General features: G+C 36.4%; 1 protein-coding gene across 6 annotated transcripts in view; it reads right to left on the reverse strand.

Annotated features, from left to right (window-relative positions):
• Nucleotides 1-22,360, reverse strand: part of CADPS2 (calcium dependent secretion activator 2) — a gene marked incomplete at both ends in the record, with an annotated part of 310,262 nt that overhangs the window by 167,131 nt on the left and 120,771 nt on the right. For all 6 annotated transcript variants that reach the window (XM_084296609.1, XM_084296611.1, XM_084296606.1 and 3 more), the window contains 3 exons: nt 11,476-11,597; nt 15,626-15,862; nt 16,852-16,932. In XM_084296609.1, coding sequence (XP_084152735.1) covers nt 11,476-11,597; nt 15,626-15,862; nt 16,852-16,932 — 440 coding nt within the window. The remainder of the gene's footprint in view (nt 1-11,475; nt 11,598-15,625; nt 15,863-16,851; nt 16,933-22,360) is intronic.

Below are 22,360 nucleotides of genomic sequence, written 5' to 3' on the forward strand. Positions count from 1 at the left end.
ACTGTGATACATTCTATAAATGCTCTTAAAGCTGTCAGCTCATGAAGGAGCACTACTCCTGCAATGGTTTAACCCTGAGGTTCCCATTAAAATCATCCTAAAACTATAAAATATGGATATGAGAAAAATAACTTGTTCTGGAGAGATGGATGACAGAAGGAAAGGGAAATACAGGGGAAAAAAAAAAAAGACATTTTGGTCTCAGTTTGGAAAGTCACATGCCTTTAAGTGTTATCTTTGATTTCACCTAAACAAGGTTCTACACACATCCCTTTAAACCAGTTTTAAGGTATTTCCACATATATGCCTATACCAGAAAAACAGTCTAACTTCAGTGTGTCCAGTATGCAAGTCCAACCTTTACCACCCTACCCACATTGGCTGTACCTCTCCTGTTCCTTGGAGTAGTAACAGGTTCTTTCTGGTTTTAGAAAGACAGAAGTACTTCCTCCCTGACTCTTCCTCCAGCAGCAGCCACCACTTCCAAAATTCACTTTCTAGTGTCCAGGTAAGGTGGGTGCTGTTACTACCAACAGGCAGACTCTGTATGGAGGCAGGACAGAAATGGAGCCGCTGCTGGGAGAACACTGCCCCCCACGGAGCAGCAAAAATCCTTTTAGGATGGCAACAGCAGCTCTCCTGTGACAGAGAGGTTCAGGAAGGGTTTGGACAACTCTTTGACCTAAAGATGAAGATGCCTCAGTGTACCCTGTATTTGCAAAGAACATTCCTCAGGTATATCCCTCCACTCTTCAACTTTTTGCATATCTATTTTGGGAACTTCTGGGTGAGCACACTAGCTGTTTGAAACCCAGTCCAACAAGCCACCTCTCTACTGCTTGCCCTATAGAAAAGTTGGGTGTTCAACACCTGCACACACTGTTCTAAGTAGCTTGGAATGTGATTTCTGAATGCACTGTCCAGTCACCACCTTGTACAGTCCTTGACAAAGACTGATTTTATTTTATTTTTTTTCTAAGGATTCAGCAGAAAGACTAAAGGCTTTTAGGCTGATTTCATCACAAAACATTGACAACCCCTCTCTGAAACTCTGCTTTGAAGAGCTGAAAGGTCCTTATTTCGGCAACAGCAAGGATATGTTTTTTATTATGAATATGCTATACTGTAAGCCACCTCTACACAACTAGAGTATCACAAAGGTAAAAAAAAAAAAAAAAAAAAAAAAAAAAGAGAGAGAGAGAGAACAATCTGATCATCTGGGATTTTTTTTTTTTTTTTTGGTAAAAATAATAACTGTTTTAAATAAGGGAATTAAAAAATTACTAAGAATTTATGACAGAGCTAATAAGCTAAACACTTGATATCACATATTTCTTTTGAACATTAAACATTTAAAAATTTACCTGCAAAAAGTAAAATGACAAAATTGTCATATTTTTTCTTTAAAGTGACAAATTGTCTAATACATAACAGAAAAGAAAACCAGAGACAAGCTCAATGTATAATAAGCAACAAAGTAAAAGCACTCACTTAAGCCTTCCTTCTACACTGAAAAATGGAAACAGTGCACTCTAACACTATTTACAGAATGCTATTACAACAATTATTTTTATCACAAACATCAAACTATGAATAAATTATTACTCAGTCTTGCTTTTCCATCTCACTTTCAGCACAGGCAACCAAGACAAGTCAGAGTGAAGATTTTCAAGGGTATGCAACAAGACTGACACACTGCTGGGTACTGGGAATGATTGATGCATATTGGTGAGATGAATTCATGAGAGGCATTAGCTCTTGTCTCTCAGTGAGTTTCTAAACCAGCTAGGGGCTGGTGATGGACACAAAAGCAAAGCATGCCCGTTTGTTCTCAAAGTTTCTATATGGATATTTACTTTTGTCTTGAAACAGCAAATTATGGATCCATCACAACGCTGCTAAAAGTTGCAAACCCTTATTTTTTTTAATATTCTTTAGTATTTGTGTGACACTTTAAACCTTCAAAATGGTGCACAAATGTTGATACACTGACAGTACTTTGATGAAGCAGATAGATATTGTCATCATAGTATAAAGATGTGGGAAAACAAATCACAAAATAGACTGACCTATCTGAGCCTGCACAATCTATCAAGGAAGACCTAGGAATCAAATAAGAAAATACACCAGTATTCCATCTGGTGTGACACCACATATCTTTTATTCTGAAGCCTTTTTTACTTCTCTTTCTGCTTCCTTCTGTTCTTATCTGTCGTCCACATTGTTCTACCTCTGTTTCTGCTGTCCTCCTACTCTCAATCTGCTGGCACTACTTTCAAGTAGGCACATTAACCTGTAGACTCACACCTTACATGCTAAGTAGTTACTTAGAAATTTCAAGATCTATAAATTTTCTTTCTACGTCTGCTCAGTGGACTACTTTGCGTTCTCAAAGTATTAGAGTTCTTGACAACATTACCTCTGAGAATCCATGCACATGCTAGCACAGTGACAGGAAAGAAGAGTCTTCTCAAATTGGGGTGAAAAAAATGTTCTCCGTCTTGAAGGTTTGAGATATACAAAGTATTCTTAAATTGAATGGGGATAAAAAGCAAACTTCTAAACTTCTTTCTTTAAATTCCGTTTCTTTAACTTTCTCTTCACCCAAAACAACAAACCAAAACTGAAGAAAAACATACAATCTGTTCCAATTCTAACACTGCAATTGGTCAAATGTTTAGAAATTATTTCCAACATACCCCTAGTAGATAGTTTGCAATGAATAAAAGCAAATTTTTGAAATGTCATTTCAAACACAAATAGAAAAAGGCGTATTTTGAGAATGTAAAATGGGAAATTCTGATCATATCAAAGTTTACAAAAATCCAAAGGAACTGTTTTCACACCAATGACTTCCCAGAAGATATTCCAGTAATTCAATTTTCCAGAGATGAGGCAGGGAAAGATGACCAAATGTCAAACTTCAAATCTACTCTACCAGAGTATTCCAGGAGATTACTAGAATTTACAGTACAATTTTGAAGCAATTTTGAAGTTCCTCCCCTACTTTTTTATTTTTTTTTGACAGAACTCCATCCCTCCATGTGATACTTGCAGGCAGATGTAAGCTGACTTTGCTTTTGCTTTGACTCAGCCTGAGACCATGTAGTTATGTTCACAGAATCACAGAATTTCTAGGTTGGAAGAGACCTCAAGATCATCGAGTCCAACCTCTGACCTAACACTAACAGTCCTCCACTAAACCATATCGCAAAGTTCAACATCTAAACGTCTTTTAAAGACCTCCAGGGATGGTGACTCCACCACTTCCCTGGGCAGCCCGTTCCAATGTCTAACAACCCTCTCAGTAGAGAAGTTCTTCCTAACATCCAACCTAAAACTCCCCTGGCGCAACTTTAGCCCATTCCCCCTTGTCCTGTCACCAGGCATGTGGGAGAACAGACCAACCCCCACCTCGATACAGCCTCCTTTAAGGTACCTGTAGAGAGCAATAAGGTCGCCCCTGAGTCTCCTTTTCTCCAGGCTGAAAAAGCCATGTTAGTATGATGCTTAGCCTGATCCATTGTATTTTTCTTCTAAGCAGGACTTAATTGTCTTTGGCTCAATACCACAGTATTCACAGATAAATGCCTTCCAGTTTAAAGCATCTATGGATGCTTCAGTGCAATGCTAGAGAAAGCTTATGCCTGTCTGTAAAATATTAGTCACATTTGCTGTAGATCAGGTGGGAACAAGGCTAGAAACAGATATATCATGTTCATTAAGCAGCAAGTAAACTGTCTTTCTCCAAACCATAATTGTTATTGTGAAGGTGATAACAGCAGGACATGCATCTTCAAACCCCAAGGTTCCCAAAATGCACTACAAAATAGAACATTAAAATGATATTGGGTTTGCAAGGCATTTTTCACATTTTAAAAGGAGACAGTCATCCCAAAAATAAGCTCATTATAGTCATGATGCTATGCTTGAGTAGATGTTGATATTCTACCAAGCACTTGGATTTGTTAGATTTTTGCCTCCCCCCCCCAAAAAAAAAAAAAAAAAAAGTGTCAGTTTTTGTCTAAAAGCCATAATCTAAATGGAATCTGAGAAAAGGTTTGGGATTTAAAAAAAAAAAAAAAAAAAAAGGCATCCTCACTCTATGTGGAGCACCTATTCATGATACCCTCATCCCAGGCTTTCTATCTGGGGTCAGCGCTGCAGCACAAAGCAGTGCACCAAAGACAGAGGTGCAGATGTCACACTGGGACAGAAATACTGGTTGCTTTCAGTCTCTTATTAGCATGCTCAGCACGCAGAAGCAGAACAACAACCAGGATTTAGCCAGAACAATCAAAAGACTGAGAAGAAAATTAAAAGATGTGGCCTGGTGGCAGAAGGATTATGTTTATTGCTAGCTATCCAAATGGAGTAGAGATTACAAACATCTTTAATTACCTCCTTCCTCCTCTCATCCCAATTTATTCCACACCACACTTGTTGTGCCAGATCTGTGAATATTCGCTTCTAATAACAGGGATTTTCTCAAGTCCCTTAGATAAACAGGATTACAAGAAAATATTTTGAGGGTTAATCATAGAATCACAGCAACATTTAGGCTGGAAGGAACCTCTGGAGGTCATCTAGTTCAAGCTTCGCTCAGCACAAGGCCAATTAGATTATGTTGCTCAAGTTATTATCCAGCCGAGTTTAAAATATCTTTTAAGACTAAAAGCCTGTAGAAAATTCCTATTCCTCTGTAACAAGTGAGGGGAAAATTGATTAGACAATGTAAAATAATAATCAATGGTAGAACATAGTACAGAAATTTTTTAGAAACCCCTTCTCTTTTTCTTATAGATATCATACCGCTTTTTATACTTGAGCTGATTAGGTATTATTTCCTTTCTTAAAAGGAGCAAGCAATTGATCAGGTATCAAGAATAACTGGATAAAATTGTCATGTAAATTTTCAGCTGAATCCATATTCCTTTTGTGAAACTTTTCCATCATTAATCCAGAACACAGGCTGGGATAAATGTGCATTTTTCTCTCCCATTTTTTCCCTTGCAGAACCAAGAAAACATCACATAATTTCCTATTGGCAATTTTGTTTTTCCTCTTCACTGTTGGATACGGGACAGTTATAGATGGTATTTAATCATAGCACCCAATTTTTTATAAGGTAATTTCTTCCATCCTATTTTGTGAATTGCTCCAATCATGACAATCCAAAGAAGAAAGACTTACTGACATATGACAAGATGAAATCCATGATGGAATTTATCCTTTAAAGATACAAGGATGAATCTTTGAGCAAATTATAAGAATCAGTATGCAACTCATTCAGCCATGGCTTATGAAAGCAGATACACCTTGTTTTCTGTCATGATCTTTAACCTTTTGGCTTCCCTAAAATTCCATATTTACTAAAAGATCACGCTCAACTTAGCCAAGTTTTCTACATTGTCCACGTCAACATAATTAGAAATTATGTGTCTCATGATTTAGCCTTTGAAATAATCTTACTATTAACACAGAGAGCCTCTCATACACAGACTCATTTTTGCAAATGATGTGTAAGATGCATTTATGTTTTAAAGAGGAAAAGTTTGGATGCCAAATTATACTGAATAATTCCGTTTTGTTATCCTCTGCAAAATGAGCTTTGGATTTTACTGCACTTATCTGTAACTAAAAAACAAAACAAAACAAAACAAAACCAAAAACAAACAAACAACTTCCAGAGGTAATAGTCAAAAGTACAGTTGAAATCCATCAAGTAAAAGACAGTTTAAGCAGCTAAATCCTAAAGACAATTTATCCTCAGAAGGTATAACACAAAGCATATGAACAACAAGGTAAGCACAGTTAGATCAGGAACTATGAAACCACAATCTCATCACCCCTCTGTAAAAATTCCATGTGCAAAGATACTCATTAAAAACAAACAAACAAACAAACAAACAAAACAGAAAACCAGAAAAAAAAACAGAAGAGCATTATGATTACTGCCTCTCTGATTAGTAAATACTTGTGTTTCTCTCCATTTTCTCTTCCTATATTTAGTCTCTAGTTTTATACTCCAGACCCAAAACAATATGAGGCTGTTTCATTCACAGAAACAACTGTTTCATTTTATTATTCCTCCAGTGCAAAAGCAAGACCATGTATTACTACATCTATAAATAATATATGGAATGATTGCTGAACAGTACCAATAACAGTATAATTAAAGTATTACTGATGAAATTTAATCATATTTATGCAGTTGCATTAGGCACAGACAAACAGCAGATGAAAAAAAAGTGTACCTTCCCTTTTCCTTAAATACCGTATATCTATGTCATGCAACCACAAGTTGGTTACCAACATAGTCATGTCTTTGTTTCTCTTAATCAATAATAAAAATTAGAAAGTTGCAGGGGCTATGATAAAGAAATAAAAAAACTAGCTGATGCTTCAAACATGATTGTCACAGATTATAAATGATGTCTACTCTTTCCTCCTCAGAAACTTCATCTTAAGCCACATTATCAAACTTTTTTTTTTTTTTTTTTTTTCATGAGCAACCTTGTCATTCTAGGAAGTTCTACATTTTAGAAGTTAAGAGCATTTTTTTCTTTTTTTGTTGCTGTTGTAGTTTGCTTGTTTTTAAACACTTCTATGTAATCTTTGCCAAATAATCTTTGATTATGTGTCTGTAAGTACTGTCATACTTCAAATAATTTATTGAATTAATGATGGTAAATATTGCATAAAAATAAAGTGAGCAGCATTTATTTTATTTGTGCCATCTTGACTGTGGTTCCCTGCCTCCTTTGGTCAGATATTTAATCATGCATTCTTCACATTCTTCCCTTCTAATACAATAGACATTTTTACAAGGTTATGCAGTTACTGGCAGCAAAATATGGTCATCTCATTTGTCTTGTTTACATGAAGAATAAGCTGATTGCATCAAAATTTCTCAACATGTAAGATATTATCTTTTTCTATTTCATAAATATCTGACAGCAGAATATCACCTGCAGTGATAAAACATAGCATGTTCCTAACTTTTATCTTTAGGCATGACCATACACATCCAAAAGACAACACTTTCAAGACACCACATTATTTAATATTCAGAATGAATAAAATCAATGATAAGAAAACATGTGGACACCAGACTCCACATGACTAAAAACTAAGCCACATCAGTAACATTTGAAAAATGAAATTAGCACTGGGTTTTGCAAGATGTCCCCTGGGGCGCCACAGCAACAAAGTTATGCAAAGCATCCTATAGCTGAGGGGGGTCCTCTAAAGGCTCTGCTACTGATCTCTGGCAGAAAAGGTCACAGTCTATGTTGGAAGGATTTTCAGCAGGGCTAAAAGGCAGGAAGCAGTTGGGAGGAATGAAGAAGCATTTCACAGGCAGTAATAAATTTTTTATACAGTTTGCATGTGAAGCTGTGTAACTGGTTTGTAAAATTGTCCAAGACTTAAGCTCAGTCTAACTATATTGTTTTATAGCATTTGCATTTTAGAATGACCATTAACTACTCAGTAACATATATATAATCAGCTTCATTTAGCTTGTTAAAGAAGAAAATAATTGTATGAAGCACTTTAATACAAACTCACAATTTATTTTTCAAAGAGACAGAAAGCAGGCAGGAATTAAAAGCAATAAGAAACCAGAAAATATTTCTTACTGATAAACTGATAGTTTTAGGATAAAACCATGCTCTTTTCTCTGGGACTCAGACTAAGTCTTTCGCCTTGAAGAGCAAACATTTTTTCTAATTTCCTTATTACTCTCATGGAAGCATTCAAGGATTTAGAAGAATACTTAAATACATACTATAAAAAATCATTGAGTGAAATATTCAGCATTTTGGAATAGCAGATAAATCTTCAATTCAGTCTCTACTTGAATCATGCTTCTATTAATCTCCACTCTGAGGTCACATTGGTTTGTACTCCATTTTGAAGCACTTGTCTGAGCACTCAGTTTTCTCCTTTTCCCTGTCAAAACTTCTGACTAGTAGCATTGCTGTTTGTACACTGATATTTTACAAATGAAAAAAAAAAAAAAGAGAGAGAAAAAAAAAAAAAAAGAAAATAAAAAAAAAAAAACACAGGCATAAATACTTCTTTACACTGCTTCTCTTCACAAATGTATCTACCAGTTCAAAACTATAAAGCAACTACAGAAAATGCCTGTGACAAGCAAATGACTCGTAGCTCTTGCCAGCAGTCTCACCAGGCTGGTGAAAAATTCATTTCCCATCGCCGTTTCATTCTACTCTTAGTACAAGAGCTTTGCTACCCTTTTCTGGCTGCACATACTATACAAAATCTGAAGTTATGTTCTCCTTTATCTGGGATCTGTCAGTGCAAATATGTTACTGCTTGTGATCTGAAGAGCCAAGATGAACTACAGCTCTTCTCAATTCTCAGTTTCTTTTTACACTGAGTTTTGTGTTTTCTCCTCCAGCCTCGCTGATTATTTTCCTTTATATCAGAATGACAGTACTGAAAATTATCCCAGTAAGGAGCCAGCTCCAGCAGCAGGCAAGATAGGCAGTACCCTAGGGCAGCAGACAGCTTCATATTTCTGCATCAGAAACGAGACAGATTGGCTCTTCTGGCCCAGCTGGTCACTGGACTATACTTAAGCAACTTTCCCCATTGCTGCCAGAGGACTAAGGGGAAAAGAAGGCGGAAGCAATGACGTTACTAACACCAACAGGAGCAGAAAATTGCTTCAGTTTCCACCTCTTCCCATCCCTCCTACTTGCAGGAGAACATCCAACCCTTCATCCGTCCCTTCCCACCTCCCCAGCACATCCCTACCAGAGAACCGTGATGAGTGCTGGAAGAAGCAGGCGGGAAAGTGGAGGTAGGTAACTGCTTAAGATGAGGGATATGTTGGACATAAAGGGAAGAAAGAAGGACTGGAAATGGTCTGTGTTAGAGGAAAAAAGGCACCTTCTGAAACTTGGGACCCCTCCCTACCTATAACAATATTTTCCAGGCTCTCTCTCACCTGAGCAATTTTGTGATTAATCTCTGCCAACACCCTTAGTTCCCTTTGCCACCAACAAAAAAAGCAATATGGCTGCTGTCAAGTAAACCTTGTTTGGCTGTAACTAAAAAATGAAACTGTGGAATAAAGGACCTCCAATTCCATAGGCAGCTTCCTCCATCTTCTTTACTGTTTGCCCATAATTTGCTAATTTCATGCTTGCCTAATTTAATATCCTCTTGTATTGCCTCAAACTACATCTCAATATATGCTCAAAAACTACATCTCCCTGTATGCTCATAAGCGTATGCCAGAGTCTCATAATTATGCTTGCCTGCAATGAAAAACAGTATGACTCAAAATCTATCTGGTTCTTATGCTATTCTAAGAGTTCTATCAGCTGTGGCCTTTCAAGTCAAACTATTTTGTAGGATAACAGGTCAATAGCACAAGTAACTCCCATTCCTGCTCTTCCAGTGAACAGTTCAGGGCATCTCACGATTCTCCACTTCCTAAAGACGCATTTTTTTTCCATAAAAATCTATATGAAACTTCTTCATACAACAGCACTTATGGAATAGCCTATGACCTGTCTCCTGTATTCAAGTGCAAATAAATTCTGTATTCTTCTGTATTCAAATACTCATACATATTCAACTCCTACATATTGAGCCTGAAATCCTCTAAAACAGTTTACAAGCTCAGAGCAGGTCCCAACCTTACCACCTTTCCTACAAACCCTCCAGTTGATCTCATATTGATTCCATCTATTCTGGAACTTCCTTTTGATAAAGTTTCTACTTTGACTTAGTTGTTAACTTTTAGGGGAGGTATCTTATGCACAAAATAGACTTTCTGATTGGCTTTACAACCTTCACCTTTACCTACAGCCCTAATACGTAATAAGTCGACCATGAACTGATCATGAACCTTCCCTGACATAGTTTGTCCACTGTATCTGGAAATAGCTTGAGAAAAACAAAATTCTTAACATCTACAAAACTGTTTTCTGGAAATAGAATGACTTTGCCTGAGACTCAAGGATCTTTATATTCTAGCTGATTTAGGGAAGTCTGAAGACCCACACCAATGACACCAGAGGTTAATGAAGCCTTTAAAACAAAAGCTGACAAGTTCAAGGGTGAGGAAAAAAAGACGGGCACTTTCAGAAGAAAAGGTAATCTTGACTGTGACAGTAGGCAAATGTTATATGTACTCATTGTAGGGAAGAGCACAAGAACAACTCTGAGTTTGAAGAGAAGCATAGTTTGGAGATGCACTCTCCATGACAAATCCATGCAGCTCACATGGGACCCCGAGCCACCAGAGAATGCCCCAACAGGTCAACAAATGAGCAAGGGATGCTGTATACACACTCATGACCTTGCTTCAACCCATATATCCGTATGTCTTTTACATTGCCATTTCTTTTAGAAGTTCCACACGTACCACATGGAAATGGTATGACTGAGCTGGAGAAGCCAGGGAGTGTATCAACTGTATTTTACATCTTGTTCCACCTCCTTGGAGTTCTGCAAAGCTCATCTGAATATGTTACTATAGCAGGCTTCTGGTTTGCTTGTCTGGGAAATTTGCTGCAACTCTACAGCTAGGAGAAAGTCTACCAAATAATATCTCCTTCTACTTCTTTTCTCCACAGACCCAGAAGATGCACATAAATGCTGTGCTTATAATTTTGCCTATCACAAATCCGTATTTGTGGTCTGAATGGAATAGAAGCTATCATCCCAATTCAGTTTAAGCTGCTTTCTCAGATACTGTAACAACTGCAATTTCTAAATTGTTTTTCACAAGGCACACTATGGTGCCAGTAAAACCCCAACACACTGTCTGGAAAGTTATCTACGAAAGATTCCAAATGACATTTTAACAGAGAGAAAAGTGTCTGAAGTCAGCGCGTAGGTCAAACAAATCAACAAAAAAACACACCTAATTTTCTTCCTCTATGCCACACTGACTGGTTCAACTACAGATGGCATGATGTTTTCCCCTCCAAGTCAGTTTGCTGACTGCCTCCCTCAAAAATTAATTGGAAGAAGTGGATCCTATAATTTAAAATGAAATAGGCTCAGCAGGTGAGTAAGCTTTGTCAAGATTGATTACTGAGTATTGATTTTCCACCAATTGTACAAGTTACACTCCACAAGGCCACCTGCACATTAACCTAGAATACATAAAATCACCTCAGGCTAACGTCTTTCAAAAGGTTTGTGTTTTCAGAGGATACAATGCTGCAGCCTCCATCCAACTCCCTTCCTCACACATACATTCAGTGGTATTTTTTTGGACTGTGCTCACACTTCATACTTACTTCACCATAAATATTATCTATAATTAAATTTTTTTAGAAAGAATTTAAGGTAACAACTCAGAAAAAAACACCTCATGTAACATAGTGCTAACTTAAACTCTAAAAATTGTATAGCTGTTCAGGTAGGTTCTCCCACAATATGAAGGGAAGGGATGTTGTACACAGCGACAGCAGAACAGCTTACTGTGGCCTGGAAGCTTCTGCCTGGTCCGTCTGAAGCTTCTCACCTCCCTCCACTTCCATGGTGCAGTAGACAATCCGATTGGGGGCAACTGACTTTAAACCTTGCACTTCCATTATAACAATCTGAGGAGAAGAAAGCAAATAGTTCATCCTTCAGACTTCAGAAAGCATTACATAACACAGCTATTGTGGTATTAAATGCTACACAGAAAACCTAAAACAAAACAAAACAAACAAACAAAAAACACCACATTGTCTCAAATCTTTGGAGACATAAAAGTTTAAATTTTGCCTTCTTTTTCTACTTTCAGCAAGATACACTAGGAATGGAAATTTTTGCTCTGTTTCTACTTGGACAGAAACTCACTCCAACCATAATTTCAATGCTAGTAGTTGAATTTGAGAGCAATATCTAAATATAATTCTAAATGTTAATGCACGAGGAGGTGTCTCTTTAAAGCAGTCATCCAAATAAGTATTTATAGAAGGTTACTGAGATTGTTAAATTAGACAAGCAAACCCATGAAGTCTTGGAAGTTTAATCACAGTGCTGTGACCAAGGAGGCTGCAACCCTTGAAACTCATCTCTGTCATGATAGAGAGCACCACTATCAGCTGCAGTATTTTTCCCCCACTACCTACCCACAAGAAGTGAGCTCTAAGCTCGCTTCTTGCAGGCAGGTGCAGTCATTGTGCATAGGGAGATGTGGGGGGAAGAGATGGGGAAAAAAAAGCCACCTCTACCAGCCGTCCCCTGAGAAATTTCCTCAGTGGGGACATTCTCGGCTTGGCAAATTCCACAGTTTTTCAGCTCCTCTGAACTACTCGGTAATCGTTCAGAAGAGCCAAATACAGTCTAACTTCAACTGCTCTGTGTCTCCTACAAGCCTTTCAGCTTGTCACAGTGTTAATCTACTGGAATTTTTACACTTCAGATGTTTCTAATTCAAGGAAGATTTGAAAAGAAAGTCCCGTTTCCCTGCCTGCTTCAGAAAAGCTGCTTTCCTTTTCAGCCCCATTTGTGCCTAAGAAACTGTGAAAAACTTTGTCCATTTAATCAGCAGAGAAGCTGTCCTCATCTGAACAGCAATAACAAAAACACAGTATTTGTTTGATTGTTTTAAAGGTGACAGAAGTAATGACTACTTCTGGTCTCATTAGAAGCAATTGATTTCTTAGGTCAGCAAGCAACCATTAAAATGCCTGGCTATCAAACTACTTGCATATTTGCCAGTTCACTTTTATTGAACTGTGTCAAGGCAGATTCACCCTTAGTTTTAAAATCTCTTGTACTTTAAAACTCACCAAATCTTAGCAATTGTTAGATGTCTTGCAAAATTCCAGTGAGGTGACAGTCATTAGAACTTTTTTACATTGCCCATAAATTATCAATACTGCCTATTATGCTTTATAAATAATATAGCAATTCAGGGACAATGATGTAATTATCTCTGTTCTTCTCCATCGCTTGTGGTCCAGGAATTCAAACAGCTATAAAAGTGATCAATGATCACTTTAAGACTGAGAAGAGATCCTTCTGGCTAACACTGTCTATATGGTCTTTCCACATGTCAAATGTACGTCCTTGTTGAACGCAGACTTCATGTTTATTAATTTTTTATGTTGATAATTCTCCTTGAGTTTCTAATTTAATTGCACAGCACATTTGTCCTTGCTAGCACTTCTGGATTCTAGGAATGGAAAAAAAACCTGCATTTCATTAGGAAGGAAACTGTCACTAGCTGATTAACTAGCTCATTAGCTGATGAACAGCTTTCTAAATATTACATGTCTATTTCTTAAACAGTTCAACAGCTGAAGAACATAAGCAATTAAGTCTTCTGCTACTGCTTTGATATTTTATTTATTTTACAAATTTCTGCAAATAGGCTAATTGATGAAATATCCAACTTGCAAAAATAGTCACTGTCGCTTTTAGCATCTCTTGTCTTAGAGCACAAGGTCCATTCCCACTAGAACATTACCAATAATAATTTGCTGGTCTGTCTTAACAATGAAATGCAGTGGCAGAATTAACCCCTACCACACTTCACCTGCCCAATTAGGTGTTTTTTTGTTTATTTGTGCTAATGTTTTAACATTACAGATTTCTTGTTCATTCCTGTGCAGCTGCTCTCAGTAGGGCTTTTGCTGGTAACCGTACTTATTCAAGAAGTATGAAATTGTATATATATCACCTAATATTTTTTTCAGAAATAAAGTATTCTGTCTCCAAGGAAATGCAATCGGGTTTTGTTACTTGCCCATTCTGATTTGCATAAAAAAGAACAGCTCTCCCATGTTTCAGTCTAAATGAATATCAGTTCAGCTGCTTCCTTTTGCCCTTATTGTCTGTGAGATTTGGCTTCCCAAAAATAAGACACATATATATATTTCACAGACAAGAAACTTAACTTATGTCGTTAACAACATGCTTAAAATGAAAATTTCCCCTACTAAAAACTGCTACCTATAGAATACACAATTCTTTGCTTGCCCATGATGAAAGGCAGATCATTAATCCTGAAGAACCTCCATGTTTTCTCTCTCAGTAATGGAAGAAACAACCAAAAAAACTTAAGTTCTGCAAACTTAACAGTCTATCTAACATTTCTGGTGTGCAGGGTTGTAAACAGACCAAAACTGCTCAAAGTAACAAGTTTACTGGAAATCACTTTTACTGTCACTTTTCATTTCATGACTGTTTCAATCTTTTGGCGTTTTCCTTCCAAGTATCACATAATTTTTAGTACATACTTAATATTTCTCTCTAGAAGCCCAGAGTGAGCTTTTCTTCATTTTACAACCCTCACCAAGCAAACTTTCTTGAAGACAAATATATAAAAATATTATTGAAAAGCTTTTACAGGTACTTTTCAGGTGCTTTAGAACTACTCTTTGCTACTGGTGGTATCACCCTAGTCTCTGCAGTCCACTTGAGGTGGAAACAGCACATGTGACAGTGGGCCACAGGGTTCAGCACAAGAATTATAATATTACTTCATCATTTCGTATACTTCAGCACTATACTACACCAGTTTTACATGCTGGATGAGCTATTATTTTTTAGTGTATACAATGATAGATGGATCGATCCTACTACTCTTCCAGAATTTTTTTTGGCCTCCTACATTATTAGCTAGTAATATTAAAGTAGCATATGGCAGGATAAATAATTTCTCTTTTACGGTTAAATAAAAGATTTAAACATTTTTTGACATAACAAAGAAAATTAGATCTGAATTTTCAACACTACAAGAAAAAAACAGATGCACTGTTCACTTAAGAATATACATTGTTTAAGAGACATACATGCTTTTTGTTTGTTTTAAAACACTTAACAACTGAAATATTTATTACTTAACATTACCCAATGTTTTACACAAACCGAAGCTGTTTCAAGTGCATAGCACTTAAATGTGGCATCTTCTGACAGACAAATACATACTATGCAACAAGGAAACATTTTTATTGTAATATTACCTAGAGACAAAGATCAGCATTTCCTGATATTCACATGTACAGAATGGGACCTGACCAATGATGCTTTCCTCAGATGTTTAAGTAACTAGTGTCTTCTAATTTGTGTCTTCCTCTTGAAGTGAATTGAGCTCGATGTGGATTGGGACTGCATACCTATAGAGCAGACTTCCTGCATAACCTCAGTAAATACAAGTTTGTCTCTTGAAGAAAATGCAAAAAATTATAAAAAACAGCCTATTATGACCAACAGTAAGAAAGTTGGAATTTGATTTATTCTCTAAATGCTTTCGGTGAGAAAACACAACTTGTTTGTAAACTTCTGCAAATGAGGATTTGACAACCATAGTGTCTCCTCATTATGTTCCAAAGTGTGCCTATGTACCTAATGTTCTGGAATTCATTTAAACTTACAGCTGTGTAGGAGATTCAACTGCCCACATTGCTGTGTGGAACGAAATGTAGCTACAGCTGTAAAAGGAAAGCACATAATTCATATAAACTCCAACTCCTAATTATCAAAGAGACAATGCATACTTTACTAGTTTAAAATATTTTTTATTAATGACCGAGGAAGGACTAGTAACAAAAAAAAAAAAAAAAAAAATAGACATTCTGGACATTCTAATAATTTAAACCGTCAACAAATGTTCAGTGAAATATATGATTACCTCTAATGTGAAGGAGAGGACCACATCAGACTTTGACAGCTGAACCTCATTTTCGTCCCCTATGTCCAAGAATGCAGAATTTTGTGATCGCTTTAACTTCTGCAGTTTAAATTCTGGCCCACCTTTAGACACTGGAAGACTTTCCAAATTGGCCATCAGCAAATTCACTGAAGACCGCAACTCTTCTATGTACATGTTTTCCATTTCTCTTGTTATGAACTCTGGGAATTTTCTTTCCTTGGAAGGAAAAAAAAAAGTTGGGCAGAAAAAAATCATGCTGCATTATATAGCATATTAATTTATTAATTTGCTCTCACTTAGAGATATTGAAAAAAAATAAAAGTCTTAATTCCTACATGTAACTATTTGTATCCTTTGAAAACAGTAATGGGAAGGCTAATTGTGTGCTCAAAAAATAAGTCAGTCATATTCTTGCTTCTAACATAAAATAGTTGAACTACAACCGCAACGTGAAATTTCTACTTCTGCTTATTTTTATTTTTAATAACAAGTCATTCATTTAGAAAGTAATGCAGAGTTACACACAATTATTTTACACATTTAGGTCTGGATTCCAGCAGAGTGCTAAAATGGCCAGGGACTGTAACAATCCTACTTGTGATATTTAATATAGAAGGACATAATGTTGTCCACTGAAATAAGATATGAGCTCTAAGAGAGAAAAAGTAGACTTGGCTTTCTAAAATTTACAAAAACAATTTTTAATTTACTCTATTAGCACTAACTTGAACTACAAAGCTCACTCAGTTTTGTTACTTGCAGTGCTAATACAACTACTCTGAACTTTGACTTAAACTGGAAATATAAACTATATTACACATACTTTAAAAGTATATATATGTAGCATGCTGTAAGACAAAAACATTATATCTAAGTACAGAATAATGCATTTTGCATCTGAAATATAATCTACTTTAGTTCCAAAATACATCCTCCCAAATGTGCAAATAATATACTCTCTGTTGCATCACTGGACTTGCTGACGAAGGAAAGGTAGGATTACACAGTATACAACCTTTCAAAACAAATTTTGCTCTTTCTCTACCCCATACATACTCCACAGCAGAAAGAAATGCATCTCCCAGACTGTTATGCTGTCAGATGACGTTCAGTGTCAGAATCAGAAAGTGGAAACCCACATTATTTATCATCCCACTTAATCTCGTAAGAAGATACATTTTTGGTACATGAAAGCAACCGCTTACCCTTGCCATTTGTTCAGCCAGTTGTAGACGTCCATCTAGTTCACGTCTGATCTGGGCTGCTTGCTCATCTGCATTATCCAACTTGCACAGAGAACAAAAAATATAAATAATATTAACTGTAAGAAACACACACTTTATAGCAATTAATGTAGTTGAAAAGAAAAGAAAAATGATTTGCAACAACCTTTGTATCTTAAAATTTCTGAAACACTAAGCAAATACGTAGCTTTGAGTCTTATCAAGATGAACGAAATGCAAGGGCCACCCATTATCCACAGCAGTCAAAGACTCTGAAGGGTAGCCCTTATTCCCTTGACTTTTTAATACTCAGCCTAAATAGAAGGAGCATTATTTCCTTATGAAAATAACCACTGAAAACATTTGTCCATGAAGCAGAAAACTGAACTGACAGAATAGCTGAGAAAATGTTTGCAAGGAATTTTTCTCTTTGGTGCCATGAGATCCTCTGGAACTAGACGTAGGGAGAGAAAACTGTGCAGCTATACCTTCTGTGTATATATTATTTCAATCACATGAATCTTTTCTCCAAAATACTGTCCAGCTGCTCAGATTAAGTCCTATCCAGTTTTTGAGCTTCCAATATTTTCATATGGAGGAAATAATTATGACTAAAGCTCAGGCTTCAGTCCTGGAGGTAAAGGGGAAGGACCATCTCTTCCCCTCAACAGAGTCACTGGGTCTCAACAAAGAGCATCCCGAGTCATTTTTCACTGTTTTACTTGTTAAGGGTAGGTGAAATGTGGCTTCACCGTAGCAGACTGACCTGCACGGCTGAGCAGGCTAAGAGGAAGAAGCGTGGTGCATCTGGAAAAGGCCAGGCACAACTTGACATCTTACTGAATACGTGCCCATCAAGGGTGAAGACAAACATCACAGTGTTAACGGAGGGCTTTCCTTTTCTACGGGTAACTGCAGGCACAATCCTGAATGCTGATATGAACTAGTGCTTTTAGTCTTTAGACAGCTAATGTCTAAAGATACATCACTTGCTAAAAAACAATCTGAAATTGATTAGTGATGGAAACTGGCAAAAATCAGTTCTCTAATTAAATGAGACTTTCAGCTAAAGAGCTCACAATTAGTTTAGAAAATGACTGATTCCATTAAACTAAGTTTTTTATGTAAGACCACTATTTAGTGCACCAGGCCAAATACATAATGCAACAGTCCTCTGCTAAAGTCAGTAGATCTCATCGAACCAAAGCCTTGTTGAAAATTAAGCATTTTTTCCTCCAAAAAACAAATAAAAAATCTGATTATTTTTGGGAAAAAACAAACAAACAAACAAAAAAAAAAAACTTCTATTGCTTAAAGGTTTATTGCAGCATTATGTACAATGAACATCTGACCACATTTAGCAAGAGAATATAAAGTTTTCCACAGCTAGGATAGAAGTGATGACAGGGAGCACAGTCTGTCATCTGAGCAATCTGGCATCGGTCAAGACCCTTGAAGGATCTGCTCCAGACTACTAGAAAACAGGAGACCAAAACCTGATGGTGTATGAGAGGCTCAGTTTAAACAGAACAGTAGAAATTGGAGCTTGCTGCAGACTGGTAGGGTCCTCCCACTAAGCCTGTCTGTAAATCTGCTCCTAGCTTGACTGTCAGTATAAATGGCAAGAGCATTCAGGATGAAATTAAGTATTTTATGTTTCACAGCATACAGTTAGAGTATTCCAAATAAATTCCTGAATTTGCATTATATTATTTCATAACAGACCAAGAAACTGCTTTTTGGCCTTCTAACAAAACATGTTTATAACTTGTCCTTTCCTTTGTATTAAATAATACATTTAAATATATTTAAATAATACATTTCCTTTGTAGTAAATAACTACTTTATTTTTACACATATTTTTATTTAATCAGTTTGACAATCTGTATAATAGGAAAAACAATTCTGTTTTCCTTTTGGGGCTAAGAGAAGGGCAGCATTGTTTTAATAACGTATTTCAAAATAGGCAATTGACTGAAAAATATCTGCCTGGAGGGAATTTTGATGACTGAATTTTGATTTCTGCCAAAAGGAGGGTGTGGGAGAGCAGAATGAAGCTAGAACTTTTTCCTGTGTCAAGACATAACTTCACTGGCTGCTTCTATTATTAACTTGGTTGGAGGGCCAGAAGCTTTTGGTTAAAAATTATATTTACTTATTTTTTTCCACACAAAATGATCATTTAAGTTAATGAATGCTAGTCTGGTTTTGTAAATCAGCATTTTTTCCCTAACCATGTATTACTTCCCATTATCTATTTGTAGTTGACAGCTTACAAAATGTGCCAATTTCCCCACTTACTTATTTTTAAATTTCAGTATTCTTCCTGAAATATTTATTTATTCAAATAATATGTTGTTAATGTATGTGCATAATGATGTTTTGCCAAGTATGGAAAGAAACTGAAAAGTTGAAACACTGAAGAACACTGCTTTACTTATAGACAGAACCAAGGTAAGAATGACTAGTAGGTCATTCACAGCTGTCCTAGTAAGATGTAAAGTTGTTGACATTAGAGTTTTTGCAATATACAAAATGAAGCAACAGTGAAGCAACATGCTACATGCAAAGTCATTCTACTTGTTTTTATCCTAAATTCAATAAAACACGTCAAAACCAACTTTCCAAGCAAAGCGGTCAGTGATTATAAATGTGAAGTCATACTTTATACATCTGCTGAATCTGAAGTGACAACAGTAGGAATAAGTAAATTCTGAAAATGCAGGTGGAAGCTGGAATTCGTGACTTGTATCCACTTCCTTACACAGGGAAGACACTCATTATAACCCACCGTAGGGGTGGAAAGCAGAGACAGGGGTTAACATTAAGTGCATCCTTATCCATAATACCTTATTTGTGGATCAAATCCATACCCAGGACATAGAAGAAGTTATGACAACCATTGTATCAATTTTTAAAATGTTAAAAAAAAAATAGAAAAGCACAGAAATAAATACAAATGTAAAACTGCAGGATACCAACTCAGATTTTTCTCAGTATTGCAACAGGTATTTGCTTTAAAAAGTCACTAACTTGCAAACACTTAAAATACCTTCTGAACTATTTGTCATGTCGTATTTAAATGAAATTATCCATCACATAGATCAATTGTAATGCTGGAGACTTAGGAGGGCAGGCATGCCAAAAGAGAAAGAAGAAAAGTTATATTCATACAGATTGTTTTAAAAGAGGCTACATGCAAACTCCATTTAATAAAAACACCTCAGTTTTCTCCAATGGTAGTAATTATTCACCATAGCTATTTATCAACTACACCAACAATAGAGATACTCTTTATGTTCCTTATACTTCACTTAACCAATTATTCAGTATCTTAGCAGCAGTGAACCTCGCTACAGCAGACTCTACAGATACCAGACTTGTTTTCAGTGTAAAATACACTTGAAGTCCTGACCAAACAAATCAATATTTTCCCAAATTGGCATACACCTGGCCCCTGAAACTTACAACTTCTAGGCACACACTGACTCACATTTGGAGGACTACTTATTTCAGTAGGAAAATTTGTAATTGAGCAAAAAGTATGAATAAGATAGCTGTGTCACTTGTGCCTTTTCTCTTTGCAGAGATTATTAACTGGATATTCAAAGTTTCTTCAGAAAATTCAGTAATTATAAGTGACTATGTTTGGATGGACTATGCTTGGATGGATAAGAAGTTACTTTTATTAAAAAAAAGCCTGGTAGCTCATCATCTGGCTTTTTTTTTTTTTCAATGGTGTTATATAAAAACAGCTTTCTAAAATAAGCCTGCCAGTCTTAGACATCAAGCTATTCATTTGAAAATGTTTTTATTCCTTAATGTTTGAAGTTGCCATTATGTTTTTCTCCCACTTTCTCACTCTGAAAAGGGCAATCACTTTTTATTACAAACTTCTTTATTGTCAGAGATGGGCTGCTTGTCCAACAATTTTTATTAAAGGATATATTCTGTTGCTAATATCAGCATTAACTGCTAACCGGCAGACTGAAGTTTTCTACTCTGAATTTCTGCTTTAATAACTTCAACCAAAATGACTCAATTGCTTCTGAAAAGGAGGGCAGAGAAGATAACACACTGCTATATCCACAATAAGAAAACTGGTGACCATCTTGTAAAAGAATACCATCTTGTTTTCAAGTATGAATCTGAGATTCTGCAGCACTCCATCTGAAAATCAGACCATCTCTAGCCAAGTTGTGAACCTCTGAAAAAGGAAGCAGCCATTACTAGGGGATAAATCAGATCCAGCATTCAGGCTCGTCTTCAGGCTGTGCTGCTCAATCTCTTGAATATGCATGGGGTCTATGCTCCTCAGATTATTTGCTTATTTGAGGAAGACTGCAAGTTTATTAAAGTTACAAATCACTATTCTGATCAACGGCATAGTATCTTACTTGATATACAGTTGTTTGACAGTTGCGACTAGACAGCACAGCATAGAAGCACATCTTAATTCATGTTCACATTATCTTGACAGGTTGGAAGAGACAGTCTACCTTGTGATTCCTATTTAAATAACTTATATTTTTTTTAGCATTAAAAGGCTTTAACATATTTGTGTATTTTGGTGCAAAAGAGAAGTAGTACATTAGAAAAAAAATCTGGTTAATGTGCAAGTGTACCCTAAAGAAAAAAAAGGAGTAATACTGCCAGGAGGAAATGCACTAATTCTGTGGCACACACTTGTCTTACTCTGCCTGCAAAGAGATTCAGATGACATTTTTCAAGACAGAAAAGTTTGAGTACAGATGAGTACTGACCAGCTGGAAGTTATTGTTCTCAATGTTCATAAGTGCTCAAACTAATGGATAGTTGCTTCAAGTGACTATCTCATTAATGGTCAGTTAGCTTTCTGCAGTTTTTTAACCTGAAGTAACATCAACATCAAAGTGTATTTACATGCACGTAGTGATACAAATTTCTTTACATTTAGTGACTAAATTGACAGTACAGGTATCTTAGGACTTGTTCATATTTCTGTGGCCCAAAACCCTCAGCTCTGCCTCCTGAGTCCTACCACTCAGCTCTGCTCTGTGAGGACACAACAGTCATTTTTACTTTAGAGCAACTTTTTGCCACACGTAATGGCTCCTGGGCCCTGCTGAGCTGATGGGTTATTCGTGGCTGCCTCCAGGAGGCAACCTGCAGGCTCCATTTCTGACTGCTGCGTGGCAGCACAAGCCAAAACTGTCAACATGCACCAAATGGAATAAAGGGCTTGCATTAAAAGTGTGATTAGATACTTAAGGAAAAAAAAAAAAAAAAAAAAAAAAAAAAGATTTCTATGCCATTTCTAATGGCATCCAGCAGCAAGGCTGGAAGAGCAAATGAAGGCCAGAAAAGTCCTACTGTTCAATTTTGATTGTGAATCAAATAAGCAAGCAGTAGGTATGGTGGATGTAAATACTTGCATATTTTCAGACTGTGGTGCTTTTATCTCTGGCCCCCAAAAAAGGAGTTTTGCTTCAAACAGACCTGCTATCTTGAA

This window comes from Netta rufina, assembly GCF_964035555.1.
Source record: "Netta rufina genome assembly, chromosome: 1".
Taxonomy (NCBI): Eukaryota; Metazoa; Chordata; class Aves; order Anseriformes; family Anatidae; genus Netta; species Netta rufina.